At 41.0% G+C, this 26,627-nt stretch overlaps 1 protein-coding gene across 1 annotated transcript in view; it reads right to left on the reverse strand.

Annotated features, from left to right (window-relative positions):
- COL4A3 (collagen type IV alpha 3 chain) overlaps positions 1–26,627 on the reverse strand; it is an 85,059-nt gene that overhangs the window by 26,596 nt on the left and 31,836 nt on the right. The window contains exons 4-24 of the mRNA XM_081192519.1: positions 26,074–26,118; positions 24,368–24,412; positions 24,074–24,136; positions 23,825–23,878; positions 23,066–23,092; positions 21,516–21,593; positions 20,303–20,365; positions 19,840–19,875; positions 19,681–19,722; positions 17,307–17,384; positions 16,851–16,913; positions 15,839–15,895; positions 15,447–15,491; positions 8,646–8,699; positions 7,497–7,538; positions 7,074–7,161; positions 4,289–4,324; positions 3,970–4,134; positions 3,119–3,211; positions 1,609–1,704; positions 111–181 (exon numbers count right to left, since the gene is read on the reverse strand). Of these exons, the coding sequence (XP_081048645.1) occupies positions 111–181; positions 1,609–1,704; positions 3,119–3,211; positions 3,970–4,134; positions 4,289–4,324; positions 7,074–7,161; positions 7,497–7,538; positions 8,646–8,699; positions 15,447–15,491; positions 15,839–15,895; positions 16,851–16,913; positions 17,307–17,384; positions 19,681–19,722; positions 19,840–19,875; positions 20,303–20,365; positions 21,516–21,593; positions 23,066–23,092; positions 23,825–23,878; positions 24,074–24,136; positions 24,368–24,412; positions 26,074–26,118 (1,341 nt within the window). The remainder of the gene's footprint in view (positions 1–110; positions 182–1,608; positions 1,705–3,118; positions 3,212–3,969; positions 4,135–4,288; positions 4,325–7,073; positions 7,162–7,496; positions 7,539–8,645; positions 8,700–15,446; positions 15,492–15,838; positions 15,896–16,850; positions 16,914–17,306; positions 17,385–19,680; positions 19,723–19,839; positions 19,876–20,302; positions 20,366–21,515; positions 21,594–23,065; positions 23,093–23,824; positions 23,879–24,073; positions 24,137–24,367; positions 24,413–26,073; positions 26,119–26,627) is intronic.

The following is a 26,627-nucleotide window of genomic DNA, read 5'->3' on the forward strand; positions in this document are numbered from 1 at the left end:
GCAGGTGAAAGAATCCATATCCTCCAATGGGTAGAGGCCTTTTTATGATGGAAACTACAAAGGGCTCTACATATAAACCAACTCTAAAAACAATTTAACATGAACCGTACCTGAATGCCGGGAGGCCCCTGAATCCCAGGGGTTCCTTGGGATCCTTTAGGCCCCAATGCTCCTTCTATACCTGTAATGGTGGAGACAGTGATTTAGAGAGAACTGGAAGGTTGAAGTACCGTAATTGTTGGCATCCATCTCTCGAGAGAGAGACAATGGAGTGTGCCTCCAGAGGTGAAGTCAAACTGATGCATTAGCAGCACTGAAATGACCTCTCCGGGATGCAAGCCTGGGAAGTGTGTATGGAAGTCCTGGGCTGCCCACAAGACAAGACCCCTCTTCTCAGCCTCACAGAGCAATACGCTTGGTGCCAGCTTGGCTGCAGGAGTTGTCAGGAGGTGTACAAAGCACCATCCAACCATCTTAGGGACTCCACTCTGGAGTGTTAGGGTTAAAACGTAAAGGTTCAGTTGGGTCCAGTCGCGGACGACTCTGGGGTTGTGGTGCTCCTCTCACTTTACTGGCCGAGGGAGCCGGTGTACAGCTTCTGGGTCATGTGGCCAGCATGACTAAGCCACTTCTGGCGAAGCCAGAGCAGCGCACAGAAACACCATTTACCTTCCCGCCAGATCGGTATCTGTTTATCTACTTGCACTGTGTGCTTTCGAACTGCAGCAGACATTTAGGGCCAGAGTTTTCCTTCTCTTATAGATGGGCCCCCTTCCCAGGTTGACAAGCTCCACCTGCTCCTAAGTAACTGGCCATATACTACTACAGAAATAACCAGACTGACATTGAAAGCAAGAGTGCTTCTTCCGATATCAGCCAGCCCAAATCCTGAAATCAGGAGAAGGCTGTCTGTGCTCCTGCTAATGTCTGTAGTTCACTGCCTAGGAACTCAGAGTAGGTCCTTCTCTGTAGCACAGAAGTGGCTGGCAAGGTGTGGGGGATGCCACAGAGCTCCCCTCCCAACACTAGCACTGCGGGTGCTTACTTGCATGGGGTGGAGACAGGTTAGCTTTCCCTGAGTAGAATATTAAACAATAATATCCTAAGGGAGATGAATCATAGTCTAATGATAAGTAGAATACAAGTTGGAACCTACAACAAAATGTTGTAGTATAGGGTTTCAGCCAGCCACAACCTTTTCCAAGATACTCCATTCCAGAAGCGCCTTTGTTCCTCACTAGTGCATTAAACTTTTATTATACAAAGCCAGTGTGCAGCTGTTTGCTGGTGTCCTGGAGTTGCGTTTTTTACAATCCTGTTGACACCAGCTGTGCCCTTTAGCACTATGGGCACTCTATAGGGCACTCTGACAGCAGGGTGATGGATCATAAGGCACATTATTTATCCTAATAATTTCTAAAGCCTCCCTTCTTAAAGTATATAAGCAAAACCACATTACTAATTTATGTTCTACATCAGAATGGCTGAGGTAAAATGTTCTATAAACTGGAATATACTGCCAGTTGGAGATTTTTCACCCTCTTCTACCCCTTTCCCTGAGCTCTTGGTATATTTTAGCAATTCTCAAGCATTGTCAGATTCTTTTACCTTTAACTCCTTGTTCACCCTGTGCTCCAGGAACACCAGGAAGGCCAGGTGGCCCCGTCAAAAAGGTGCACTGGTCACATGGGCCTGCTTCTTCACCTGCAGTAAAATTATTTCTCTGTTAAAGGTGACATTGGTAAATTATTGCTATGTCAAAAGCACACGTGCCCTACAGCGCTGTATGTATTTATCAGCATGGATTATCATTTATTAAGTTTCTCTACTGCCCTTCATTCGAAGATCACAGGGCCCTTCATTCGAAGATCACAGATACATTTTATACAATGTATAAAAACACAAAGATAGGATGAGAAAGAGTGTAATCATGTTTGTGCATCTAATTCCCCTGAGCTTTCCATATTTAGCAATATGGTTAACCCTAGGAGCAGATAGTGAGGCAAATTTCCCCAGTAAAGAATATTTGTCCTTAAAAATGATAAATATATTATTAGTGTTATTGGGCAAGCCTTTAGTCAACAGTGAGAAAGAGAGTGCCCACATAGATCACATTTTATCTTTCTCTCTGATTTTTATCCTACTGTTCCTTCAAGAGCTTAGTCTAGCTTAGGGGATCCGTAGTTTATCCTCACAGCAACCCAACAGTGTCTCAAGGTCACTCAGAATCAAGGCTGACTGGGGAACTGAATCCATGTCTCCCCAGTCTAAGTCCAACACTGATTGTCACACATGCTCATATAAATATTGGCATTTGGTACAGGGTAAAATCCTCATTATTGTTTGGAAGGAGAGAGAGGAAGCCAATCTACTCTGGGACAGTTTGGTTGCCTTTATGAGCTCAGAATGAAAAGCAGAATCAGGTCTAATTGCCCTTAGCATGATGAAAAGGAACTGAGTATATTCTATGCCTAAATAGTCTTGACAGAGTCTAATAATCATTACAGTGGTGCCTCACAAGACGAAATTAATCTGTTCCGCGAGTCTCTTCGTCTTGCGGTTTTTTCGTCTTGCAAAGCACGGCTATTAGCAGCTTAGCGGCTTAGCGGCTATTAGCGGCTTAGCGGCTATTAACGGCTTAGCGGCAATAATAATAATAATAATAATAATAATAATAATAATAATAATTTATTTATACCCCGCCCATCTGGCTGAGTTTCCCCAGCCACTCTGGGCGGCTCCCAATCAGTGTTAAAAACAGTACAGCGTTACATATTAAAAACTTCCCTGAACAGGGCTGCCTTAAGATGTCTTCTGAATGTCAGGTAATTATTTATCTCTTTGACATCTGATGGGCTTAGCGGCTATTAACGGCTTAGCGGCTTTAAGAAAAAGGAAACAAACTCGCAAGAACTCGCAAGACGTTTTGTCTTGTGAAGCAAACCCATAGGGAAATTCGTCTTGCGGAACGACTCAAAAAACGGAAAACTCTTTCGTCTTGCGCGTTTTTCGTCTTGCGAGGCATTCGTCTTGCGAGGTACCACTGTATGGTTAAGATTTCTGTTCACCACCATGCCGTCCTCAAACTATTAAGATTGGAAATGTATTTGCAACTGACCTTTTGCTCCACTATCTCCTGAAAGGCCTGGAGGTCCAATGCATCCTGGGGTTCCTGGGGGTCCCAGTGGGCCTCTTTCAAAAGTTATTATACCTGTTTATGGGTGAGCACAACACAAAATATTCATGCATTGCTCACAAATATCATGATAGCCTCTGTTATAGGCCATTTAGGGTGTTCTAAGGACCTCAGATTTAAGGTGAACTTATACTATGGTGTTGACAGCATGGAAGAAACACAGGCTATGTGCATTCAAGTCATAGCAAAGAACAAAACACTGGAAAATGTTGACATTTGCTAGTTATTCTTACTACTTTGGGAAGTCACTGGGGAATGTCTAATAATTGTCGCATTTATTGGTCAACCTACAAAATACCTTTGGTTAACTAATGAGCATATTTATTTAGTTTGTTAATCGAGGCAGGCCACAATAATATAGAAATAATATTTCGGAAACCAGTATCAAACCATGGTTTAAGATCCTGCCTTGAGCTGGGAACCATAGTTTCTCAGTTAAGGTGAAACAGGAAACTATGACTAATTAGATACTTTCACACTGCATATTAAGTTGAGATATGGTTATCTGAACTTAGCCAGTCTCTCACTCCAAAGCTATTGGAATAGGAATCAATGAATTTATATACTAGATTTAATCCAGTTTCTATCATTTGCAAATCCATCATACTTTCTCTACTTTAATATTTCTGCTTTCCTTTGCAGGGATGGTTGCAACAGTAGTGGCTGCTTTTAGCCATAAGAAGTTCAGTTGGATAGTCCATTAATTCCAGAGTTGCACAAATATGCCATGAAAACATTCTGGTTACATACAAATAATGATCATCTTGCTCTACCTGGTGGTCCTGAAAGACCTGGTGATCCTGCTGGGCCAGGTTTTCCTTGCAATCCAGGAAGTCCTGGAGGTCCAATGGCATTCATGCCAGGTTGTCCTCTATCTCCTTTACTTCCTTTGAGGCCTGGAGGGCCTGTTAGACCTCTTGGACCAGGTCTCGAAACACCTAATGCAAGAGTTAAAAGTATTACTTCCATTTCTATGTTTTCTGTACCAGTGCTTGTAGCCATTTCAGAGGATTTAATTTCATGTTGTTGTTTTTTTTAAATATCCCAGAATTCCTTCATATATCTGAAACAAACAATATTTATTGGTCTTACCTGGCCTTCCAGTGGCACCTGGGGGACCCCGTGGTCCTGCAAGAACAGTATATTCATCACATATCTATATTATGCCGGCCGGCCAAATATGTGCTGGCTACCCATCTACTATTGAACCAGGTTCAAGGTCCTTATAAACATTTACATTATATCCCCAGATCAATCACTGAAATCATCACCGGAGCATTGCTGACACCCTCCTGAATTGGTGAAGCGCATTTGACATCAACATAAACATGAGCTTTAAGTGTCATTGGCCCAGCCCTGTGGAGTGCTCTTCCAACAGAGATTCAGCATGGGCCTTTAAATGTTTGCTGAAAACATGTCTTTGCTGCCAGGTTTGTAATGGTGCATGCCAATCTGAACTTTTGTCTATGGTTTATTTCTGTAGTGTCTATCATGGCATGAGAAAAGTTGGCATAATTTCATACAAAAAGACACACACACACACCCTTCTCCTGGTCTTAGTTCTTATCTCAAATATGTCCTGGGAGGCATTGGAAAGTTCCTGAAGTTTTAATAACTAATGTAAAGATCGGCACATTAATCTAGTGTTACCAACAAACTTTAATTATCACCCCCTGTAAGGGTTCCACATATACAATAGAATCATCATATAAAGATAAACTTAGGACTCATGAAACAAACACGCTGGAAGGACAAGCCTTTTCTGTGGTGGCTCCTCATTTGTGGAATGTTCTCCCCAGGAAGGCTCTCCTGGCACCTTCATTACATATCTTTAGGTGACAGGCAGAAAAGCTTCTCTTCAACCAGGCATTTGGCTGATTCACATTTCACGGCTTTTTGAATATGTTTGAGGGGGTTATTAGTTTGTTTTTGTTCTATTATTTATGTTGTATTCTCACTTTCAAATTTTCTGTTGTGAACCACCCAGGGATCTTCAGATGAAAGGTGATATACAAATCTAATAAATATATGATGATGATGATGATGATGATGATAATAATAATAATGGGTGGGAGTTTCTTAAAGGTGAAATATTGTAGGCACAAATGCAGACAATTCCCACAAGAAAGAAAAGTGGGAGGCATCTTAAGGAACCAGTGTAGCTTAGATGACCTAATATTTAAGAAGGACATGTATAAGAAATGGGGAAAATTGGGGGGGAGGGAGGGAAGGAAGAGTCTACATGAATAGTCAACAATTGCAGGAGAAGGTCAGGTGGGCCAAAGCTCAGAATGAGTTCAGGCTTGCAAGAGAGGTTAAAACAGCAGCAGCAGCAACAACTACTTCTTCAGCTGTGTATAGAGCAAGAGGAAGAATAAGCAAGTGGTAGATCCTCTGTGTGGAGAACATGGAGAAATGTTATTGTGTGAGGCAGATCTGCTCAACACCTACTTTGCCTATATCTTCACCCAAAAGGGGGGGGCCAGGTCCTCTTCGAACAAAATGTTGAGAGAGCCAAAGTCACCACAGCCCTGTAGATTTAGCGTGTCAGATCAGGAATAAATTCCTGACAGTAAGAGCCATTCAACAGTAGAACAGGCTCTCTTGGAAGCTGGTGGGCTCTCCTTCCCTGAAAGTTTTTAAGGAGATGTTGGATGGCCATCTGCCATGGATGCTTTATTTTTATTCCCCCCCCCCCAAAAAAAATTATTAGTTTTCCACAAATTTTTAAACACACAAACAAATAAAGCCTAGCCTTATTAAAACTAATTTTATTAACATTGTTAAGCAACTTCCTCATATCCCCTTGGTTGAATTTCAGTGTATATCATTTTAATGGTTTTCCAAAACCTATATTCTCATAAAATTAACTTAGTCACTTAACATCTTTCTTTCTTTCCCAATCTAGAGTTCAACATATTAATTTATCACGTTACATATTTAAATCCTAAGCCTATCTGGTATTTGCAAGTTTTTCCAATTAATTTAACTTAACATATTTAACTAAATAATCTTTAAATTTTGTCCATTCTTCCTGGTAATCCTCCTCCTTCTGATCATGGATTCTTCCAGTCAGGTTGCCTAGCTCTGAAAAATCCATCATCTTCATCTGCCAATCTTCCACTGTTGGTATTTCCTGTGTTTTCCAATTCTTAGCTAATAAAATTCGAGCAGCAGTTGTGGCATACAAAAATAATTTAACATCTTTCTTGGGCAATTCTAAACCTGTTATTCTAAGAGGAAAGACCTCTGGTTTCTTAATAAATGTATATTTCAACATTTTTTTCAATTCATTATAAATCTTCTCCCAGAAGTCTTTCACCTTGGGGCAGGTCCACCACATATGATAGAAGGTACCTTCTTTTTCTTTACATTTCCAACACAGATTATCACAGGTATGATAAATCTTTGCTAATTTAACAGGGGTCAGATACCATCTATACATCATTGCCATGGATGCTTTAGTTGAGATATCTGCATTGCAAGGGATGGGACTCGATGACCCTCAGGATCCCTCAGAACCCTACAATTCTATGAGTCTATGTCTTTTCAAAACGAAACATCATTGAGTTCAATGGGATTTACTCACAGGTATGCAGGCTTAGCCTAATAATGTATACTGAGACCAACAGGCATTTTATAGCCTCAACTCCACTCTCCTTGAGGTCAAGTAGGCCTCATATTCAGTCCCAAGGTATTTTAATCTCATAGGGCTAGACTGTTAACACTGAAGAGGCAGTGAAATGGCCTCTTTCTCATCCTCGCTACCCAGAAGCCAATGGTGTGATGTAGTTTTCACATGTCAATATGCTTCATCTGAGCACTGGTAGTTCAGAAAGCTCCTGGTATGTTATTTAAACCTTTGATGCTCTCTTACCGGGTGCTCCAAACTGGCCTTTGAGTCCTGGGAGTCCTGGATAGCCCTGGTTTCCTTTTTCACCTGGCAATTCATCATAATACTCTGTCTTAAATAAAAAGAGGGAACAGACAGACAAAAAAGGAGAGAAAAATAGTAATAATGAAGAGAAAGGCATGGCTGCATGTAATATGAATGTGGCGCATTGGTGTGATGACTTGGTTTTGCTAAAATCGTAAGCCGAATTCCTTTTTTTTAAAACCAGGGCTCCTTTGGTGATGTGATTTCTATGTGAAGCTAAAGACAGGCCACTATTAAAAACAATTTAGCTACACATATCCTGAAGCAGGCATCTGACACTGATCAGCATGTTAAAACCAGGCTTTGTCTATTAATTTTATGATATTAAAGTGAAATACAAAGACAAATGGAATTTGCACTTACTGGACCCCGAATTCCTTTGCTGCCGATTTCACCTTTCTGTCCCTATATTAGAAAACAGAAAAAAAATATAAGAAACATGATAATTTATCAAATCCAATGGAATTCTGAAACCTATTGACTACGTTGGATATAGATTAGCGGCCACTTGGTCTACATGTTAAAAACAGTTAGCAAGTTATCTAGAAAGTTCATTTTTTAAAAAGATTAAAATGTCTAAAAATTTCTGGCTTGATTATTCTTTTGCCTAGGTTATAGCTGAGCATCCTGTGACCCTCCAGATGTTGCTGGATCAAAACTCCTATTAGCCCCATTCAGCATGGCCAATGGTTAGGTTTGATAGGAGTTGTAGTTCAGAAATATCTGGAGGGCCAAAGTTTATCTGTCCTTATTCTAGGTATGTAACCATTGACTAGGGGTCAACAATGTCTTCCATGATGCAGGTCTGGTCAGATATTCAGGGGGTTTTTTTTAGTATCCCCATCCTGCTTCTGTGAACTAAACCCTGCAAAGACTTACCTACTGTCCACTTGAGACTGGTCCATTAGAGCAAATGGGGCATTGCCCCACCAATCTCAGTTTGCCCCCAATGAGCTCCCACCTGCCTGCCTTCTTACAACCAGTCTAAGGAGTGGCGCTGGCTATTACCTCCCTCCTTCTTTAGCTCATCATTGCCATGGTAGAACTCAGCAGGAAAGAGGGTTGGCTCTGCCTGTCACTGGCTCTGGCTCCGCCTACTGTTGACCTCTCTTCCTTCTGCCCTACCATCAGCTACCACTATCAGTAGTCAAACCCTGTAAGGACATTCTTACAACCCTTTGTCCTATCAGAGTACTTGCGATTTATGAACTTCAAAAACACTAGAATGAGGAATCCATTTGTAAGCCAAGAACAGAATGTACCAGCAGAGTTATGACTCATTCATAGTCTGCTGGTTTTTTACTTATTTTTTTAAGTGGCCTTGAGCTTCAGAGAGATGGGATAGAAATACCCTAAAATAAAATATAAAAAACTGTTGCTTTAGAAATTTGGTGTTCATTAAAAATTGCATTTCATTTTTGCTGAATTGGTAATATACTTTTAATTCCAAATTTTTGGAATTGATAAGGGAAGCAAAACGCAGCAGACAAAAATGAAAACAAGAGCTTTTACCTTGGGACCAACTTTCCCAGGTCTTCCTGGCAAACCCTGTTCTCCTTTTTCTCCCTGCAGGAAATTAAATTGTACATAAAGGCTGGATCTAGACATGTCAACGAAGCGATTCGGTTAAACGCATTGTAAACTCATACAAGGAAACCCAGTAGGGAAAGACGGGGCTCCACAGCGCCATCAGGTGTCACAGTCTTATATCACATACACAACACATATCAAACGCTTTTTTTTTTAACCAATCTAGCTGCGTCCAAAGACACAGTTCATTCCAGCACCAATATACATTTAGAGCTACCTTTGTGCCCAAAGAAGGAGGTGGACCTGCCCTGCCAGACACCTAAACTTTGTGGTGAATCATCTGCTCTTTGCTGGCTGAGAGAATAGCTGTCTTTTAAAAGCACTGAAGTGTTGGATAATGGCAGATGAAGTTGATGGATTAGACGGAATTGGCGGAAAAGACTGGCAAGATCCGAGACCAGGGAGAAGAGTTGGTGGAAGAAGACTGGGAAAAGTTTAAAGACTATTTATAGAAATATTGTAAAATTAATGAATGTTAGAAGAATGTTGGAATGAAATTATATGGCTTCAGTAGAAATGTTATAAGGAATTAAGTATAAATAGATTAATAGAGTATTAAAGGAAAATAAGGTTAAAAGGTGTTAAGATAATTATAGGATAGAAAACAGGGGAAGATGGTAAGGAATTGCTGAAATAATTAATAGAAGTGGAATACAAAAAGGGAGGTGTGAGGAGGCCGCGGAAATATGGGAAAGAAAGATAAGATATTGGAAGTTTTTCCTTTTTTTCCCCTTCTTTTTTTTGATGTGTTTTTAAAGTGTTTTTGTTTTGTTTTGTTAATTTTTATGTAGTATTTTTGTATTACAATGTATTGTTTTTTCTCGGTTTTTTTTTTGTAAGTGTTTAAATTGTTGTAAAAGTAATATATATATATATATATATATATATATGCAGGTTTTGGTGTCTTCGGGTGTCTTCCCGTGTAAGAGTTGGGGTGTCTAGGCGACGTTTCGACGAGGTCTCACTCGTCATCTTCAGGCTGGTGCTTTCGGCTTCTTGTTACTGGAACAGAGCAGGATCTCAGTGTTTGAGTTCCTATAAATACTGTTGAGGGGGTGTGGTGTATAGCCTCCAACGTTCTGGGCAGAGAGGAAGTTCCCAGGTTAGTGTGCCTATTCTTCTTTTGTTCATTAATTACTTGAGGGATATCTTGAGTGATTTCTTGAGTGATATTCTGAGTACCACTTAGGAGGGTCATTAGGTGTGGATTAGTTGCTAAAGCTTTCGTGTCTTGAGAAGAGTTTTTCTGAGAAGATGGCTGTACTGCACTTAGTTGTGCTCTGGCTTGGCTTCGTGTATAGGGGCGAGCTGTGGTTTTGTGCCCTGTGCCAGCCAGATCTGTGTAGGGATTGCAGGGGGGTGCAGCATCCGGAGGTGCCACTATGGCTTGGCTACTGGATGGTGTCTGTAATTTATCTGTGGAGGGGGTCTGGGTTTGGGTCTGGTGTGGTTGATTGGAGATGGCGTTCTGTGTGCCTCTGGTTCTGGTGTCGGTTTTTGTGGGGAGGGCTAATTTCCAGATGTCTGGCAGGCGGGACGTGTCGTCACGCTTGTTCATGTTGTGAGGGTGTTTCTCTATCTCGATGGCTTCCATGATTATTCTCTTGTGGTGATGTTCCATGTTAAAGAGCAATTTGGAATCTGCAAAATTAATTTCGTGTCCTGTTTCTTTCATGTGTTGGTAAAGAGAGGAAGTTTTTTCTTCTTTTTTGACGGCATTCTTGTGTTCTGCGATACGTGCATTTATTCGTCTGTTTGTTTGTCCAATGTACGTGGCTGGGCAGACTTTGCAGGGTATTTCATAGACCCCTTGGTTTTCTAACTGGATTTTATCTTTGGGGTTTCTGAGGATATTGGCTATTTTTTGGTTGGTGCAAAAGGCTGTTTTGATATTGTGTTTATGGAGGATTTTGCTAATTTTATCTGTAGTGCCCTTGATATAAGGAAGGAGGGCCATGCCATTGTTTTCTTCTGTGTCTTGGTTTTTGGGGGGTGTTTCTTTTTGGATTAGCTTCGTAACCCTGTTTTGCTGGTATCCGTTGGCGATTAACACATTTGAGAGATTCTGTAACTCAGTTGTCAAGTGGTCTTTGTCAGCCAGGCGTTTGGTTCTGGAGATGAGAGTCTTGGCTACGGAGTTTATTTGTGCAGGGTGGTGGTGTGATTGTGCATGTAAGTAGCGGTTGGTGTGTGTTTTTTTCCGGTAGATAGTGTGTCCTAGGGAGCCATCAAGTTTTTTGTAGATTAGGACGTCAAGGAAGGGAAGTTGGTTGTTGGCTTCTATTTCTATAGTGAATTGTATTTTGGGGTGTAGGCTGTTGAGATGTGTGAGGAAGCTATCTAGTTTTTCCTTCCCGTGTGGCCAAATTACAAAGGTGTCGTCAACATATCTGAGCCAAAGTTTGGGTTTGTGTTCTGACTTGTCTAAAGCATTGGTTTCAAAGTGTTCCATGTACAGATTTGCGATGACCGGTGAGAGGGGTGATCCCATAGGTGCTCCTTCTATCTGTTTGTATCTTTGTCCATTGTGGATGAAGTACGTGTTGGTTAGGCAGTGGTTGGTCAGGTCTAGGATGTATTCGGGGGGATTGTATTTGTTTTGAATGGCTGTCAAGGCTTCATTAATGGGCACTTGTGTGAAGAGAGATACAACATCGAAGCTCACAAGTAGGTCATCGGGATGTAGGTTTTGCTTCTTTATTGTTTCTATGAACTGGAAGGAGTTTGTAACGTGTGAAGCGATAGATTCTGCATAGGGCTGAAGTTGCTTAGCGAGAAATTTAGCGAGATTTTGTAGAGGTGAGCCTATGGAGCTGACTATTGGTCTGAGTGGTGTTCCTTCTTTGTGTATCTTGGGGAGACCGTAGAGTTTGGGGCATCTGGATGATTTTTCTCTGGGGATGATTCTTAGCTGGATTTCTTCACTGATAGGAGAGGCTTTTATTTTGGATTTGGTGGTTTTTTCCAGATAGGTGGTGGGATCTGTTTTTATAGGTTGGTAGGTAGGGTCTTGGAGTAGATTTGATAGTTTTGCTTGGTAGTCCGATGTGTTCATCACAACAGTGGCATTACCTTTGTCTGCTGGGAGAATGATTATGTTGTTGTCTTTCCTCAGGTTGGTGAGTGCTTTCTGTTCTTCTTTGTGTAAATTGCTTCTGGGTGGTTTGCTGGAGCAGAGGATGTTGGTGACTTCAAGTCTGATTTTATTGGCTTCATCTGGGTTGATTTTGGTTAGGCTAGCTTCGACTCCGCATATGATGTTTTCCGTGGGGATGCGTCTCGGGGCGACTGCAAAGTTGAAACCTTTGGAGAGTACTTTGGTTTCAGTTGAGGTGAGGATCCTGTCCGATATGTTATGTACTGTTTGTTTCATGGGTTGTTGTGGAGGGTGGCTGGGCTTCTGGCGTTTCTCTAGTTTGTGGAGTTTGTTGGTGTGTGTGTCTGTCTTATGTGAGGACTCAGTTTCAGCTCTCCAAACGGCTAGTTGTTTGCATTTGTCCCAGAGTGCAGGGTGGATTTTGTTACAGAGTTTGAGGTGAAGAGTGAGCAGATCTTTGTTGGTTTGGTTTAGTAGGTATCTTTTCTTATGTAGTTCGTTTCTGATTAGGGATAGTTCAGTTCGTTTCAGGATCCTTTCGGTAGCTGGGGTTTTAGAGTGGAATTTAAGTTGGAAGCATGTGGGAATTAAGTTGTTGTCTCGGCAGTTGCGTAGGAACAAGAGATCACATAAGATGGTGGCTCTTCGGATTTCTAGTTTCTCGTAGGTTCTTGTCAGCTGGAAGGCACCAAAACCTGCATTCCTATACCCGTGAAAATCTACGAAAGCAAATATATATATATATATATATATATATATATGCAGGTTTTGGTGTCTTCGGGTGTCTTCCCGTGTAAGAGTTGGGGTGTCTAGGCGACGTTTCGACGAGGTCTCACTCGTCATCTTCAGGCTGGTGCTTTCGGCTTCTTGTTACTAGAACAGAGCAGGATCTCAGTGTTAGAGTTCCTATAAATACTGTTGAGGGGGTGTGGTATATAGCCTCCAACGTTCTGGGCAGAGAGGAAGTTCCCAGGTTAGTGTGCCTTTTCTTCTTTTGTTCATTAATTACTTGAGGGGTATCTTGAGTGATTTCTTGAGTGATATTCTGAGTACCACTTAGGAGGGTCATTAGGTGTGGATTAGTTGCTAAAGCTTTCGTGTCTTGACCTCTTGAGCTTGTGAAGAGCTGTGGTTTTGTGCCCTGTGCCAGCCAGAAACCACAGCTCGCCCCTATACACGAAGCCAAGCCAGAGCACAACTAAGTGCAGTACAGCCATCTTCTCAGAAAAACTCTTCACAAGCTCAAGAGGTCAAGACACGAAAGCTTTAGCAACTAATCCACACCTAATGACCCTCCTAAGTGGTACTCAGAATATCACTCAAGAAATCACTCAAGATACCCCTCAAGTAATTAATGAACAAAAGAAGAAAAGGCACACTAACCTGGGAACTTCCTCTCTGCCCAGAACGTTGGAGGCTATATACCACACCCCCTCAACAGTATTTATAGGAACTCAAACACTGAGATCCTGCTCTGTTCTAGTAACAAGAAGCCGAAAGCACCAGCCTGAAGATGACGAGTGAGACCTCATCGAAACGTCGCCTAGACACCCCAACTCTTACACGGGAAGACACCCGAAGACACCAAAACCTGCATTCCTGTACCCGTGAAAATCTACGAAAGCATATATATATATATATATATATATATATGCAGGTTTTGGTGTCTTCGGGTGTCTTCCCGTGTAAGAGTTGGGGTGTCTAGGCGACGTTTCGACGAGGTCTCACTCGTCATCTTCAGGCTGGTGCTTTCGGCTTCTTGTTACTAGAACAGAGCAGGATCTCAGTGTTTGAGTTCCTATAAATACTGTTGAGGGGGTGTGGTGTATAGCCTCCAACGTTCTGGGCAGAGAGGAAGTTCCCAGGTTAGTGTGCCTTTTCTTCTTTTGTTCATTAATTACTTGAGGGATATCTTGAGTGATTTCTTGAGTGATATTCTGAGTACCACTTAGGAGGGTCATTAGGTGTGGATTAGTTGCTAAAGCTTTCGTGTCTTGACCTCTTGAGCTTGTGAAGAGTTTTTCTGAGAAGATGGCTGTACTGCACTTAGTTGTGCTCTGGCTTGGCTTCGTGTATAGGGGCGAGCTGTGGTTTTGTGCCCTGTGCCAGCCAGATCTGTGTAGGGATTGCAGGGGGGTGCAGCATCCGGAGGTGCCACTATGGTTTGGCTACTGGATGGTGTCTGTAATTTATCTGTGGAGAGGGTCTGGGTTTGGGTCTGGTGTGGTTGATTGGAGATGGCGTTCTGTGTGCCTCTGGTTCTGGTGTCGGTTTTTGTGGGGAGGGCTAATTTCCAGATGTCTGGCAGGCGGGACGTGTCGTCACGCTTGTTCATGTTGTGAGGGTGTTTCTCTATCTCGATGGCTTCCATGATTATTCTCTTGTGGTGATGTTCCATGTTAAAGAGCAATTGGGAATCTGCAAAATTAATTTCGTGTCCTGTTTCTTTCATGTGTTGGTAAAGAGAGGAAGTTTTTTCTTCTTTTTTGACGGCATTCTTGTGTTCTGCGATACGTGCATTTATTCGTCTGTTTGTTTGTCCAATGTATGTGGCTGGGCAGACTTTGCAGGGTATTTCATAGACCCCTTGGTTTTCTAACTGGATTTTATCTTTTGGGTTTCTGAGGATATTGGCTATTTTTTGGTTGGTGCAAAAGGCTGTTTTGATATTGTGTTTATGGAGGATTTTGCTAATTTTATCTGTAGTGCCCTTGATATAAGGAAGGAGGGCCATGCCATTGTTTTCTTCTGTGTCTTGGTTTTTGGGGGGTGTTTCTTTTTGGATTAGCTTTTTGGATTAGCTTCAAACACTGAGATCCTGCTCTGTTCTAGTAACAAGAAGCCGAAAGCACCAGCCTGAAGATGACGAGTGAGACCTCGTCGAAACGTCGCCTAGACACCCCAACTCTTACACGGGAAGACACCCGAAGACACCAAAACCTGCATTCCTGTACCCGTGAAAATCTACGAAAGCATATATATATATATATATATATCACATACACAACACATATCAAACACTTTTTTTTTACCAATCTAGCTGTGTCCAAAGACACAGTTCATTCCAGCACCAATCTACATTTAGAGCTACCTTTGTGCCCAAAGCTGAATGAAGATTCAGGTTCTGGTCTGTGTCCCTCTTCCATGAACTGACCACTCAAAATCACTGCATCAATATAGGACTGGGGTGGGAAACCTGTGGCCCTCAAGTTGTTTTTGAACCCCAACTCCCAGTGTTGGGGATGACGGGAGTTGTAGTCCAACAATACACGGAGGGCCCCTGTTTTCCTACCCTGTTATAGGCGGTTTCTGGGGACACATTAAAGTTTGTGCAGGAGTAGCTCTTCAGGCATTCTGCCCCTTACTCTGCTCTTCTCCAGAAGCTATCCAATTCCTGTATTGATCCACCTTAATGATGCTCGAGAGTAAAATATAGACTACCATTTATTTTGCCAATAGACAATAGCCTACATCCTGTCCAGCCCAGACCATGACTTGGCATGCTTGGCAGGGGGTTGGACTCGATGGCCCTTGTGGTCTCTTCCAACTCTATGATTCTATGATTCTATGATTCTATGACCACTAATGTACATTGACACAAAACATTTTAAAAAATTCTTTGTTACCAGCGAGCCAGGTGGACCAGGAGTTCCATCCTTTCCAGGTCTACCCTAATTAAACAAACAAACAAACAAACAAACAAACCACTTTTTAATACTTTGTTGTTGTGAAACAAAATATGCTAATAATACTATTATTTTCCTACGTACAATATATGATTCTAATAAAACGTGGTTTAATAAAGCTGGATATATGGAACTAAAGATCCAATGGACTCAGGTTGTATTTGTATTAATCATTTCCTCGACCACAGTATGGCTTTGATAACCATAAAATGTATTTTCAGACTATAACTGTACTGTTAACCTTTCTAGACGACAAAAGAAATATCTGTAACACTAGGTAGTTTTCAAAAAAAAAATCTATCAATTGCAAAAGGGGGGCGTAGTTTACAAACCTGAGGTCCTGCCTCTCCAGGATCTCCTTTTGCACTTCGAAAATCACCAGGTGAGCCCTAAAACACAGATCTACCAGTCAACACACATCCTTTAGATTTATGTTGCTACACTGAATGCACAACTCATATTGTTTTCTATTTTTAGCAGGCCAGTGCAGAGCTTGTCTGAGGCCTGGTGAGGGAATCCCTGGTCAGCTGTTTGGCTCAGGGTGTTCTTGGCATGATAGTGCCAGTCTGGCAGGCCACTGGCGCCGCTACCCCCCAGGGCTTCTTAGCCCTCTGAGGCCCAGGGCAAGTGTACCCAGCTGCCCTCCCTTTCTGATTTTTAACATTTATAATGATATATATTTAAAAGTAGCTATTTCTGAATTAAGGCCACCGCTATGAAGTGTAGCTCAGAATATTTAAGGCGATGCCATCATTTCACAGCATTCTACATCCAACTTGTATTTTATTCCATGACCCTCAGGTTGAGGTCATGTAAGCAAATGTATTTCTATACTGATTAAATATGTTGAACAAACTGTACATATATATATGGTCATGTCAGCAGCTTTCAAATATATGCTATTTTTTAAAAAAATGTTTTACTATCTAGCTTCTGAAGTAAAAAGGTAAAGGTAAAGGTACCCCTGCCCGTACGGGCCAGTCGTGTCCGACTCTAGGGTTGTGCGCCCATCTCACTTAAGAGGCCGGGGGCCAGCGCTGTCCGCAGACACTTCCGGGTCAGGTGGCCAGTGTGACGAAGCTGCTCTGGCGAGCCAGCACAGCACACGGAAATGCCGTTTACCTTCCCGCTAGTAAGCGGTCCCTATTTATCTACTTGCACTTAGGGGTGCTTACGAACTGCTAGGTGGGCAGGAGCTGGGACCGAAAGACGGGAGCTCGCCCCGCCGCGGGGATTCGAACCGCCGACCATGCGATCGGCAAGCCCTAGGCGCTGAGGTTTTACCCACAGCGCCACCCACGTCCTAGCTTCTGAAGTATGAAATGCTAATTCAATACCACTTACTGAATCTCCAGGGGGTCCAGGGGGTCCTGGAGAACCCCTATCTCCTTTATTTCCTTTTAATTCCTGTCACAAAAATAATAATAATAGAATTTATTTATTTATTTATTCAGTGAACCCAAAAACAAAGATGGTACTTACAAAAGTGATATATTTTAACTGAGTCATAGGAACAAGCAAAGATACGAACTGAATGTTTGCTAATGGAATTTAGGGATCTGACATAAAAGAGGTAGAAGTGTTGCACACTTTGGTAGAAAAAATCTATATATGTACACTTTCTTTAAAATAACTCTATATAAACTTTATTTGGTTTATCTTTTCATAAAATTTATATATTATTAATATATACTTTATACCCCACCCTTTCCCCCGATGGGACTCATACAGTGAAAAAGATGAACAGCTATACAGAATGCTTATTATATTAATGGTCATTAATGGTCATTATACTGCTACCGTCATATTTTCTGCTCCAGTTAGGGTAACAATAACTGTTCCAGTTGGTCCTGGAGGGCCCATTAGTCCATTGTCACCCTGTGGTAAAAAAGAAAAATCAAAAGAGCTATTTCATATATGTTTATGGCAGCTAGGATGGCACATGCCAAATACCAGGGATTATAAAATGTACTCACAATAGAAGACTGGAGGGGAGGTTTAAAAATATGCTCTAATGGCAAAATTAGCATACAGTATATATGACGTCAGGAAAGCATAACAGATCTATTGAAAATGGGTGTTTATTTTCTACAGGAAAAGCACACTTTTCAGGCATGTATTTAATGTTTTGCAGACAACGGCTGAATCTGTTTGCTAAAGCATCATTTGTGCAACATTGCAATTATATAATAAAAGCAGCAAAACAAACAAACAAACCCCAATGCATTTAGCATTAATGGATATTCGTTACAAATAAAATCCACTGAAGCAGACCCGATCTAATTAAAAAATTCAGCTCAAATATTCTACATGATCGAAGTCGTGTACTAGTCATAACAATATGCTAGCTTAACATGGCATGTTGACCATGAAAATAATTTGGCAAAAAGATACGAGACTGAAATTCTTGGGTTCGAGATACAGCCCTTCTAGCCAAGAATCTTATCTCCAACTCTGTCCTGTCCTGAGCATATAACATACCAGAAGTTCCGAGATTCTTCTATTCATACGCTTTCTTTCTTACAGGGTGCTTGGCCGTTTGATTTTGTCATTCAAAACAACCCTGTTATTTCATTTTTTGGTCTAACTCTGCATTTTACATTATAATATAAAGCACATTAGGAAGGCTGACGCTTTCAAGCAAAGGGCTGCTCACTGACTGTGTTAACCGACAACTGTTTAATTTCTCAAAAATTGCCTCTTCATTATACTCCAAAGTAGCCAGCTATTTTAGTGATCGCTCTACAATATCACCACAGCCTTTTGTGTTACGTCTAAGTTGGATCAAATATTACTGCCTTTCAAATATTCATATTCAAGGTGAAATTCAACAACTTCAGCAGGGCATACTAATTACTTTTCTTTAGGGCAGGGGGTAGAACTTGCTTTTAAAGACAAGTTTGTCACAAAAATCCCCTTGCCACTGCTTCATTTAGCAGTTTGACAACACTGACAAATGCAGCAGTGTTCATGGCATGGCATTATTCCCACAGAGCATTCAGTCCAAGGAATGCCGCAAAAAAAACCAAAAAAACCTGGTCCAATACTTTGGCCCAGCAATCGTTTGTGTTTCCCAGATAGTGTGTCCTCCTTAAAAGAGGGCACATGTTGCAGTGAGACCTGGAGACTGACCTCCTGTGTTGTGGGTGGGTATATTGGACAGCCACCCAATTGGTAGGTCCCTCATTGCTGGGTTGAATCTGCCCACTGGGGTGCAGTCTAAACGTGACCCAGAGTTTCCTCTTTTGGCTCGTGCACCCACCCACCTCTCGCTATATTTAGGGCATCTTGCGATTGACCTTGCTATGCCATTGTGTGTCGTCTGTCATTGGGACAGGGGCACGGCAGGAATTTTCCCCACTTGGCTGATGGGCTGTTGCCATTTGGGTTTCACCTGCCGCGTAGCAAACCATCACAACTTGTAAGGTTGCGGATAGGCACTGGTTCAGGTGATAGGGATGGGAGAACGGTCTTGCCAATCCCTATGTGAAGGGTATTCCGTTAAAGGAATCCAGGGACTCAACTTGATTTGGTCAACCCCCGAGAGGGGGTTCTGCCCGTCCTGAGTCCAGGGGAGCATCTGGGGAATGGATATAGTCTGTTCCCGGGCCTTCCACCTACCTCAGGTGTTCACCCTTGGTCGACCTATGATAGAGCTCTGGGTCAGCGCTACCTGCAAGGGTGCAGGGAGCTAGTTGAACCAGAGCCTATGCAACCACTCACTTTCTGTAATCAATAAAGATGTGACCTAAATTCTGCCAAAAACCAAAACTAAAATTTGAGTCAAATGTGTGTTTATTTAGGGGGGAGGTCTCTGGGTCTGAACACGCAAACTACACTTGCCAGCTGAATCAATGGTAGGTACAGCAGACTGGGACAGCTGACACTTACCTGTAAGAGTAACATAGACCCTACTGTGAGAACAAAGCACCTATAGCAGGCCTGAAGTGAAGTGAAATAGCCAATCTGGTTTTTGAGAATTCATTTGGCAACTGTAAGAACGCAAGGAAGATAGCTGCACTCTTAATAAGATCAAGACTTAAAGTGCCCTAGAGAAAGCAGCATTACCACATGCTACTGATATGCCCTTAGCTGGTAGAAAAACAAAAATAGTCAGTTATTTTGAGGGGAGCAGGGAAATGTATGTATAGTTATGTGTTTGTTTGTTTTTTACCTTTAATCCTTTGGCACCAATGACTTTAACACCCATAAGACCCTGCAAACAAAACCAAAATGTCTTTAACAAATGTTTTGAAAGCCCCAATTAATGATGGAAACGGAAAATGGTAGTAGGGGCAATTCAGCAGTGTTGATATTGCAATTCTGAAAATACCTTTGGCCCTGGAAGTCCTGGTCTTCCTAGTGCTCCCTAAAAGTACAGATAAACACATTACACATTTTGCCTGAAATGCTTTATGGAAGAAACATCATCCACCTTGCCTTTTTTTAAAAAAACTGGGACAAAATAAGTAAAGAGGTGCTTAAATGATAATACTTACTTGTAACTTACTTTAAGTATGAACAAAATTCAGAAAAGGTCATTTACATTTTCAAAATTGCACCAAAGCAGATTTCTGCAGAGTCTTGGATAATCAAGCACAATAAAAATATCAAAGGATATGTATACAAGGCTAGTTCCTGGGGTTACCTAGTAATGGCAGAATGTTTTGCATGCCACTGAGCTAATGTGCACAATTTTCTGCTCTCCAACATCAGAACGTTGCAACTTATGTCTTATGTGCCCTTTGAATAATACCAATTTTTAATCAACATGGAAATTCAGATTTTCTACTTACCGGAAAGCCTGGAGGGCCCTCTGGCCCTATCAGCCCTGGTAATCCTCGAGGTCCTGGATCACCCTTTACATCAACAAGAAATAAAAATAATGCTTCCGTTATTGGTTTTGTTTGTTTGCTTTTAGGCTTCTTTCACTCCCTTAGGCTGCAGCCCAAGCTCTGCCCAAGGAGCTTCAGATTTTCAGCCTTGCAGGTCACACTGACCAAAGTGGAAGAAACAGGACAAACAGCCCACTCCTACTCATAAGTCCTATTGAGTTATTCCCATTCTGCTTCTGAATAAACATGCATAGGATTCCACTGTTAAATATTTTGACTGTCACCTCTATGGTCTGAGACATTCCTGTCCATAAAAGCCTGTCTAATTTTAGCCACTAATGGAGGAAACTGGGCAGTTTTCAAACTTCCACATTTAATCACTTAATTTAACACATATGTTAACAGGAATGGGTAGAGAAACATAGGAATGCCCCTCTCCCTGCAAAAGAAAGAAAGAAAGAAAGAAAGAAAGAAAGAAAGAAAGAAAGAAAGAAAGAAAGAAATCCAGGGAATTCTTCTCTAGGGACTTTATAAAAGGAGGAAAAAAAATAAACTTCACAATTGGTCCTGGGCAGAGTCTTGCTTCATAACTTGTATTATTATACTGCCCTGTCTCAAACTACAGATTTGTGTACAGTGGTACCTCGGGTTACATATGCTTCAGGTTACAGACGTTTCGGGTCACAGACTTCGCTAACCCAGAAATAGTACCTTGGGTTAAGAACTTTGCTTCAAGATGAGAACAGAAATCGTGCAGCGGTGGCGCAGTGGCAGCAGGAGGCCCCATTAGCTAAAGTGGTGCTTCAGGTTAAGAACAGTTTCAGGTTAAGAACAGACCTCCAGAAAGAAATAAGTTCTTAACCCGAGGTACCACTGTATTTGCAATCCCACTAAACTGAATATATTTATGCACATCTGAAAGACTTTTCACAGAACCATAATATGATAGGGTGATTGTAAACATGCTGGGATTGGAATTCTGCACATGCAATAGGACTTCCCCTTCCTCTACTTCCCTCTGCAGCTGCCCAGGGTGTGTGAGGAGCTGCAGTGGAAAGGAGACAAAGGGGAACACGCACTGTGAGAATGGAAGTCCACACACAGACTTTTAGGGTGGAAGGGACCTCAACAGCCATCTATTTATTTTTCAAAATAGAATGTTTTTCAGGCTTACCTGAGATCCAGGCATTCCTGGCAATCCAGGATCACCTTTGGAACTATAACCCTGGTCATACCCACTTGCGGAACATCCCTTGGAGAATTAAACAAGAGAGAGAGGTAAAATGAGTTAGTCCATTTTATTTAATGTTATTATCCCCACCCCCCGCTTTTTCTTGACAGGTGGAAGGAACAATAGACCAGCCTGTCAGGGTTGAAGGGGGTGAGCTGCCAGACAGCATCAAAATAAGTGTAGCAAATGGAATATATTTTGATATGACGTTTTAATAATGGCAAGAAGATTCAAGAAAATGCCTTGTAGTACAAAACTGAGGATGAGAGGATTTGTCCCATTTCCCTTTTTATTTTTGAGACATTATTATGAAGTTAAAATAACAATCTAGTAAGAAGTTTGAGATTTTTTATTTTTAAAAACTGTACCAAAACAAACACTAGGGTTCACAGCCACCATCTCATAAAATAAAGTACATTCTCAAGAGACTACACAATGAATTAGATGTTGTAACAAAAACCGATCTGATACAGGGAGAATACAACTCAAATGTTATCGATACCAAACAAAGCCCCATTTCATTGGGATTTCCCATCCCCATGATTAACCTGTCATATAACTAACAGATTACTGCCAAATGGAGACAGAATCCATAGGTCTAGCTGAACCCCAAGATACACATTAATTTATGGGTCAATTTCTCAGAATGAGAATAAACATTATTTTTGGAACCAGATATTTAAAGAAAAACCTGAGGATGCCTTGTAGCCCTGTGATACAGTCAAATGAACAGCTACTAATAGAAAAATTATAAGTGGTTTACACATTGTCCATATTCAACACGTCAAAAACTTTCTTCCATTTTTTTCATTGTTCCTCTGGCTCCCAAAACACTGGAATTCTGATTTAACCCGGATAATTCCTATAATTAATTATAGACTGGAGCTTGCATTGTTGCTGCAATTTTAAGTTCCTTCAGCTAGCTTTACAAACCTTTCCCCATCTGTTTTACTAATGTGCATTTATAAAACTCTTGGAAAAAATCAATATTGATGTGATCATATGAAGGATTGCACAAAATTCTTCCTATATTCTGCTTTACTGATGAGCACATGCACTCCTGCACATTGGTAAAATACCCCACATAGGCAATATCGCTACAATTATATCAAGTTTTGTTTTTTTATCATATCAAGCTAAATTTTCTCAAGTGTTTATATCAATGCACATAAAAACACGTAAACATTGGCAAAACACTGCATATAACTACTGCTACAATTATATAAAGATTGATAAAACATTGCAAAAAATGTACACAGTGACAAAATAGAGGTAGGAAGACATGAATGAACTAAAGGAAGTGGAAGTTGTAAATTAACTGCATATTGCTCTGTACAAATTTTGGAAGAGTTCCTAATGCTTCAGTTCTGCTTTAGAAAAAAGACAAGTAATTTAGAACTGAAATATTCCTATAGTGAACAAATGAGCAGAACTGCATTTCCTGTGTCATAGAACTATTTTTATTCTGACTTGCTTTTTACAAGTTAACTTACTTTTTCTCCTTTGATTCCTTTAGGACCCTAGGTAGAGGGAAGGGAGAGATAGACACACATCACATTATAAATGCTTCAGATCTCATATTAGAAACTTATGCAGGTAAATTCTGCAATGGAGCCCTACAAATCAAGTAATGTATTTACAATTTCAAAGTACTTACAATTGCTGTCAAATATAGGTGGAAATAGCAGGATCACAGAAAAAGGAAAGATACGAGCGAAACTTGCCGATTTTACTATTGGAAATTATCAAACATAATAAACTTTTGATATTTTCCTAAACTATGCTTTTTAATAGAGTGTTTTCTCTTATTGTCACTTGAATATAGAATGAAACAGTATTGAAACATTGAAATATTGAAATCAAAAGAACTTGCAAATTGGGCTGTTTACAATTTGGAAACTGATGCCCAAACTAAGTTAAGAATGATAACAGAAGATACCTAAAAGTATCTGAATGGTTTGTTGTGTAGCAATAATGACTTTCCAGATGACCATCAGAGTAGAACAGCAGGCTATCGTGTGGCTTTAATGATAAAAGGTAACCCCCTTTCTATTCAGTGGCCCAAGCTTGGGACACAAGTACTTGCTGTGTGAGTTTGTCCTTTAGTACAGGCTTCCATTTGATAGTTTGCAACACATTTCCCAGCCTCTCTCCTCAGGATTTTCCCAGTCAGTTAGTATGTGGTGCTTTGAACCCCTGGAATGAGAAAGCTCTACATAAGGCACATTTGACTACCATAAACTGAAACTTACTGGTAATCCTGGGAGCCCTCCTTGCCCTGGGAATCCTGGGAATCCCTGCTCGCCCTGGAAAATAGATAGACAGTGAGCGAGAAGTTGAGGAAGGAGAAAACATGGGTCCCAAGAAATGTGTTGTCTAACTACACATGCACACACCTCCCCCCCAGGCTCCTTATCCTAGGGATAAAGTGTCACAGTGTGATGCTTTACCAACTCTTCCTCTTACAGGTGGTCCACTATTGGTTCTTGCTTCATTCTTACCTTTGTCCCATTGCAACCTGGTATACCTGGACGTCCTGGAGCACCTGCATTTCCTGCTTCGCCCTAAAAGTAGTTAGAACATTGCCAAGGTAGCTATTAGTGCAAACTTACTCGTAATAGCCTTTTGACTGTATGGGCGGCTGGTTTATTAAAACTGAATACCATTGTGCCTCAGTAATAGCACACTTATACCAATAAACCTTTAAGATGATTATTGCCTCCATTATCTTAAAGGTTTATTAGCATCAGTAACGTCAATATTGAAGCTGCTCAATTAAGTTTTGTTGTACTTACAGGAAGGCCTGGGGGACCTGAATAACCAGGGACTCCTGGCAAACCCTGATGGTAAGAAGAAACACAGAAAGAAATTCAGTCAGTAGGCTTTTTTTTAAATAAAGCAAGCCTATTATTATCTAAAGTTGTGGAGCTGTAATTGTTCAAGGGTCCAAAAGAATGGACTGTGCTAAGGCTAGGATAAGTACCATTACACAAGTAAGCCTTAATTCACCTAGCAGACCAAAACAATCCCAGGACAGCAAATGTATTGATCTCTCCTTGTGCTTAGTTTCCATGAACTTGCTTAACAAATGGCATTCATGACATTGTTTGTGCCATATTATTATTTGTATCACCAGAATGCTGTAGGATCCGTCACTGAGCCGAGCATGAGGAAATTCATTTATAAAAGCCTTTTTTATTATTAAAAAAAAAGATTTTGCTGTATCTGAACTTTGAGTCACTGGTAATGCACTGGCTATTTAAATCTGTATTTGAAGAGTATGGGACACTGGACATTGCTTTCATGATTTAAGAAATAAATAAACCTAGAGATGGGTGGTGTGGCTTTTAAGGAGTAGGATTTCCATCTCAGAAATAATTGTACATGCTTCTTTTTAGTAAGTTGAGAGCCAGTGTGGTGTAGTGGTTAAGAGCGGTAGTCTCGTAATCTGGGGAACCGGGTTCGCGTCTCTGCTCCTCCACATGCAGCTGCTGGGTGACCTTGGGCCAGTCACACTTCTTTGAAGTCTCTCAGCCCCACTCACCTCACAGAGTGTTTGTTGTGGGGGAGGAAGGGAAAGGAGAATGTTAGCCGCTTTGAGACTCCTTAAAGGGAGTGAAAGGCGGGATATCAAATCTAAACTCTAAGTTGTTTATTTCATGTGCAGTTGATATTTGGAAAGTACCCACTAATAGTAAATACTGTGTTTGTCGACATTGCCTGTAGTTTTAAAAAGCTGTTGAATACATTGATTCAGGATTAAGTATTTCTGTTAGGGAAACAGTTGTTTACCATAATATTCACATGTGCAATCCAACATTCAGCGTATGTTACCATACAAAAGTATGCTATTGCATAAAACAAAGAAATACATAGGTTTTGAAAAGTGTGCAAGCACATAGAAACATGATTACTTCTTCCAACTTTCCACACTATAATACAGCTGTGAAGTGCGGACAATTTTCTCAGAACTCTCTCTTTCTTTTTCCTCTGTGTGTGCATTGGAGAGAGAGAGAGAGGGAGAGAGAGAGAATGAATATGTATGAGTGAGGCGGGGCATTGTTTAACACATTTCCTGCACAACATATTCCTGATTAAAACTGCCCCCCTCAAACTCTTTGCTGTTTGCCCTGCAGTGGCAAAGGAAATACAGGCACCCCTGATTGCTTTCCTGGGGGCAAAGTAGCATGAAAAAAAATGGCACAGTGGAAATGTTTATTTATGTGTTACATGGATACTCCACCAACTAAAGAGTTTAAGGTTGCACACATGGCTCCTTCTCTCCCCATGTTATCCTCACAACAACTCCGTGTGACAGCCTAACCACCAACCCAATCCCAGCACCGCTTCCCAAAAAATTGGCAGTCCCCTGCAGCTGCATTTCACTTATCAAAAAGCACATCATAGCACCACTGAGATCATGTCCATCATTTTTAGAAAATTGAGAATTGTTGCTGTTCTGAACACTGCAAGTTAATATATTACTGAACAAAATACGAACCCTTGAACCTTTAGGCCCAACAAAGCCCGCTGGCCCTGGAAAACCCTAGGAAGCAAAGGAAACAATAGTTAATTATACTGGAATTCCTGTCTTTTTGTAGAAGGTCCAAAGACACAATCTGTTCTTCTGGCGTTTGATATCTGTTATACTCTAGTCTAATGATCAAAAGAATTCAAGTAACAGGCAAAAACCAATCCAACTCCAGTGACTACTGCTTCACACACCCCACAATGAATATTTTCTTTTAGGGGGGGGGATTTTAGCAAAAATACAGCCATAATAATAACAGCAACAGAATTGGAAGCACAAAATATTTTTCTGTAAAAATTCTGTCTAAAAGAATTATTTCTTACCTATCTCTTGGGGCAAATACATAGCAATAAAAAAAAAATGGACCAGCAATATAACAGAATTTTCATTACATAGGATGTGCTAGTTCTCTCTCTTTTTTCTTTTATATAGAATTTTATTAGAGGTTTTTAACATACAGTATCAAGCAATAAAATCCAAACTCTTTTATAGAAAGTTAATAAAAGGCAATATATCAAAAGAAA

The sequence above is a fragment of the Podarcis bocagei genome (assembly GCF_964188305.1).
Source record: "Podarcis bocagei genome assembly, chromosome: 4".
NCBI lineage: Eukaryota > Metazoa > Chordata > Lepidosauria > Squamata > Lacertidae > Podarcis > Podarcis bocagei.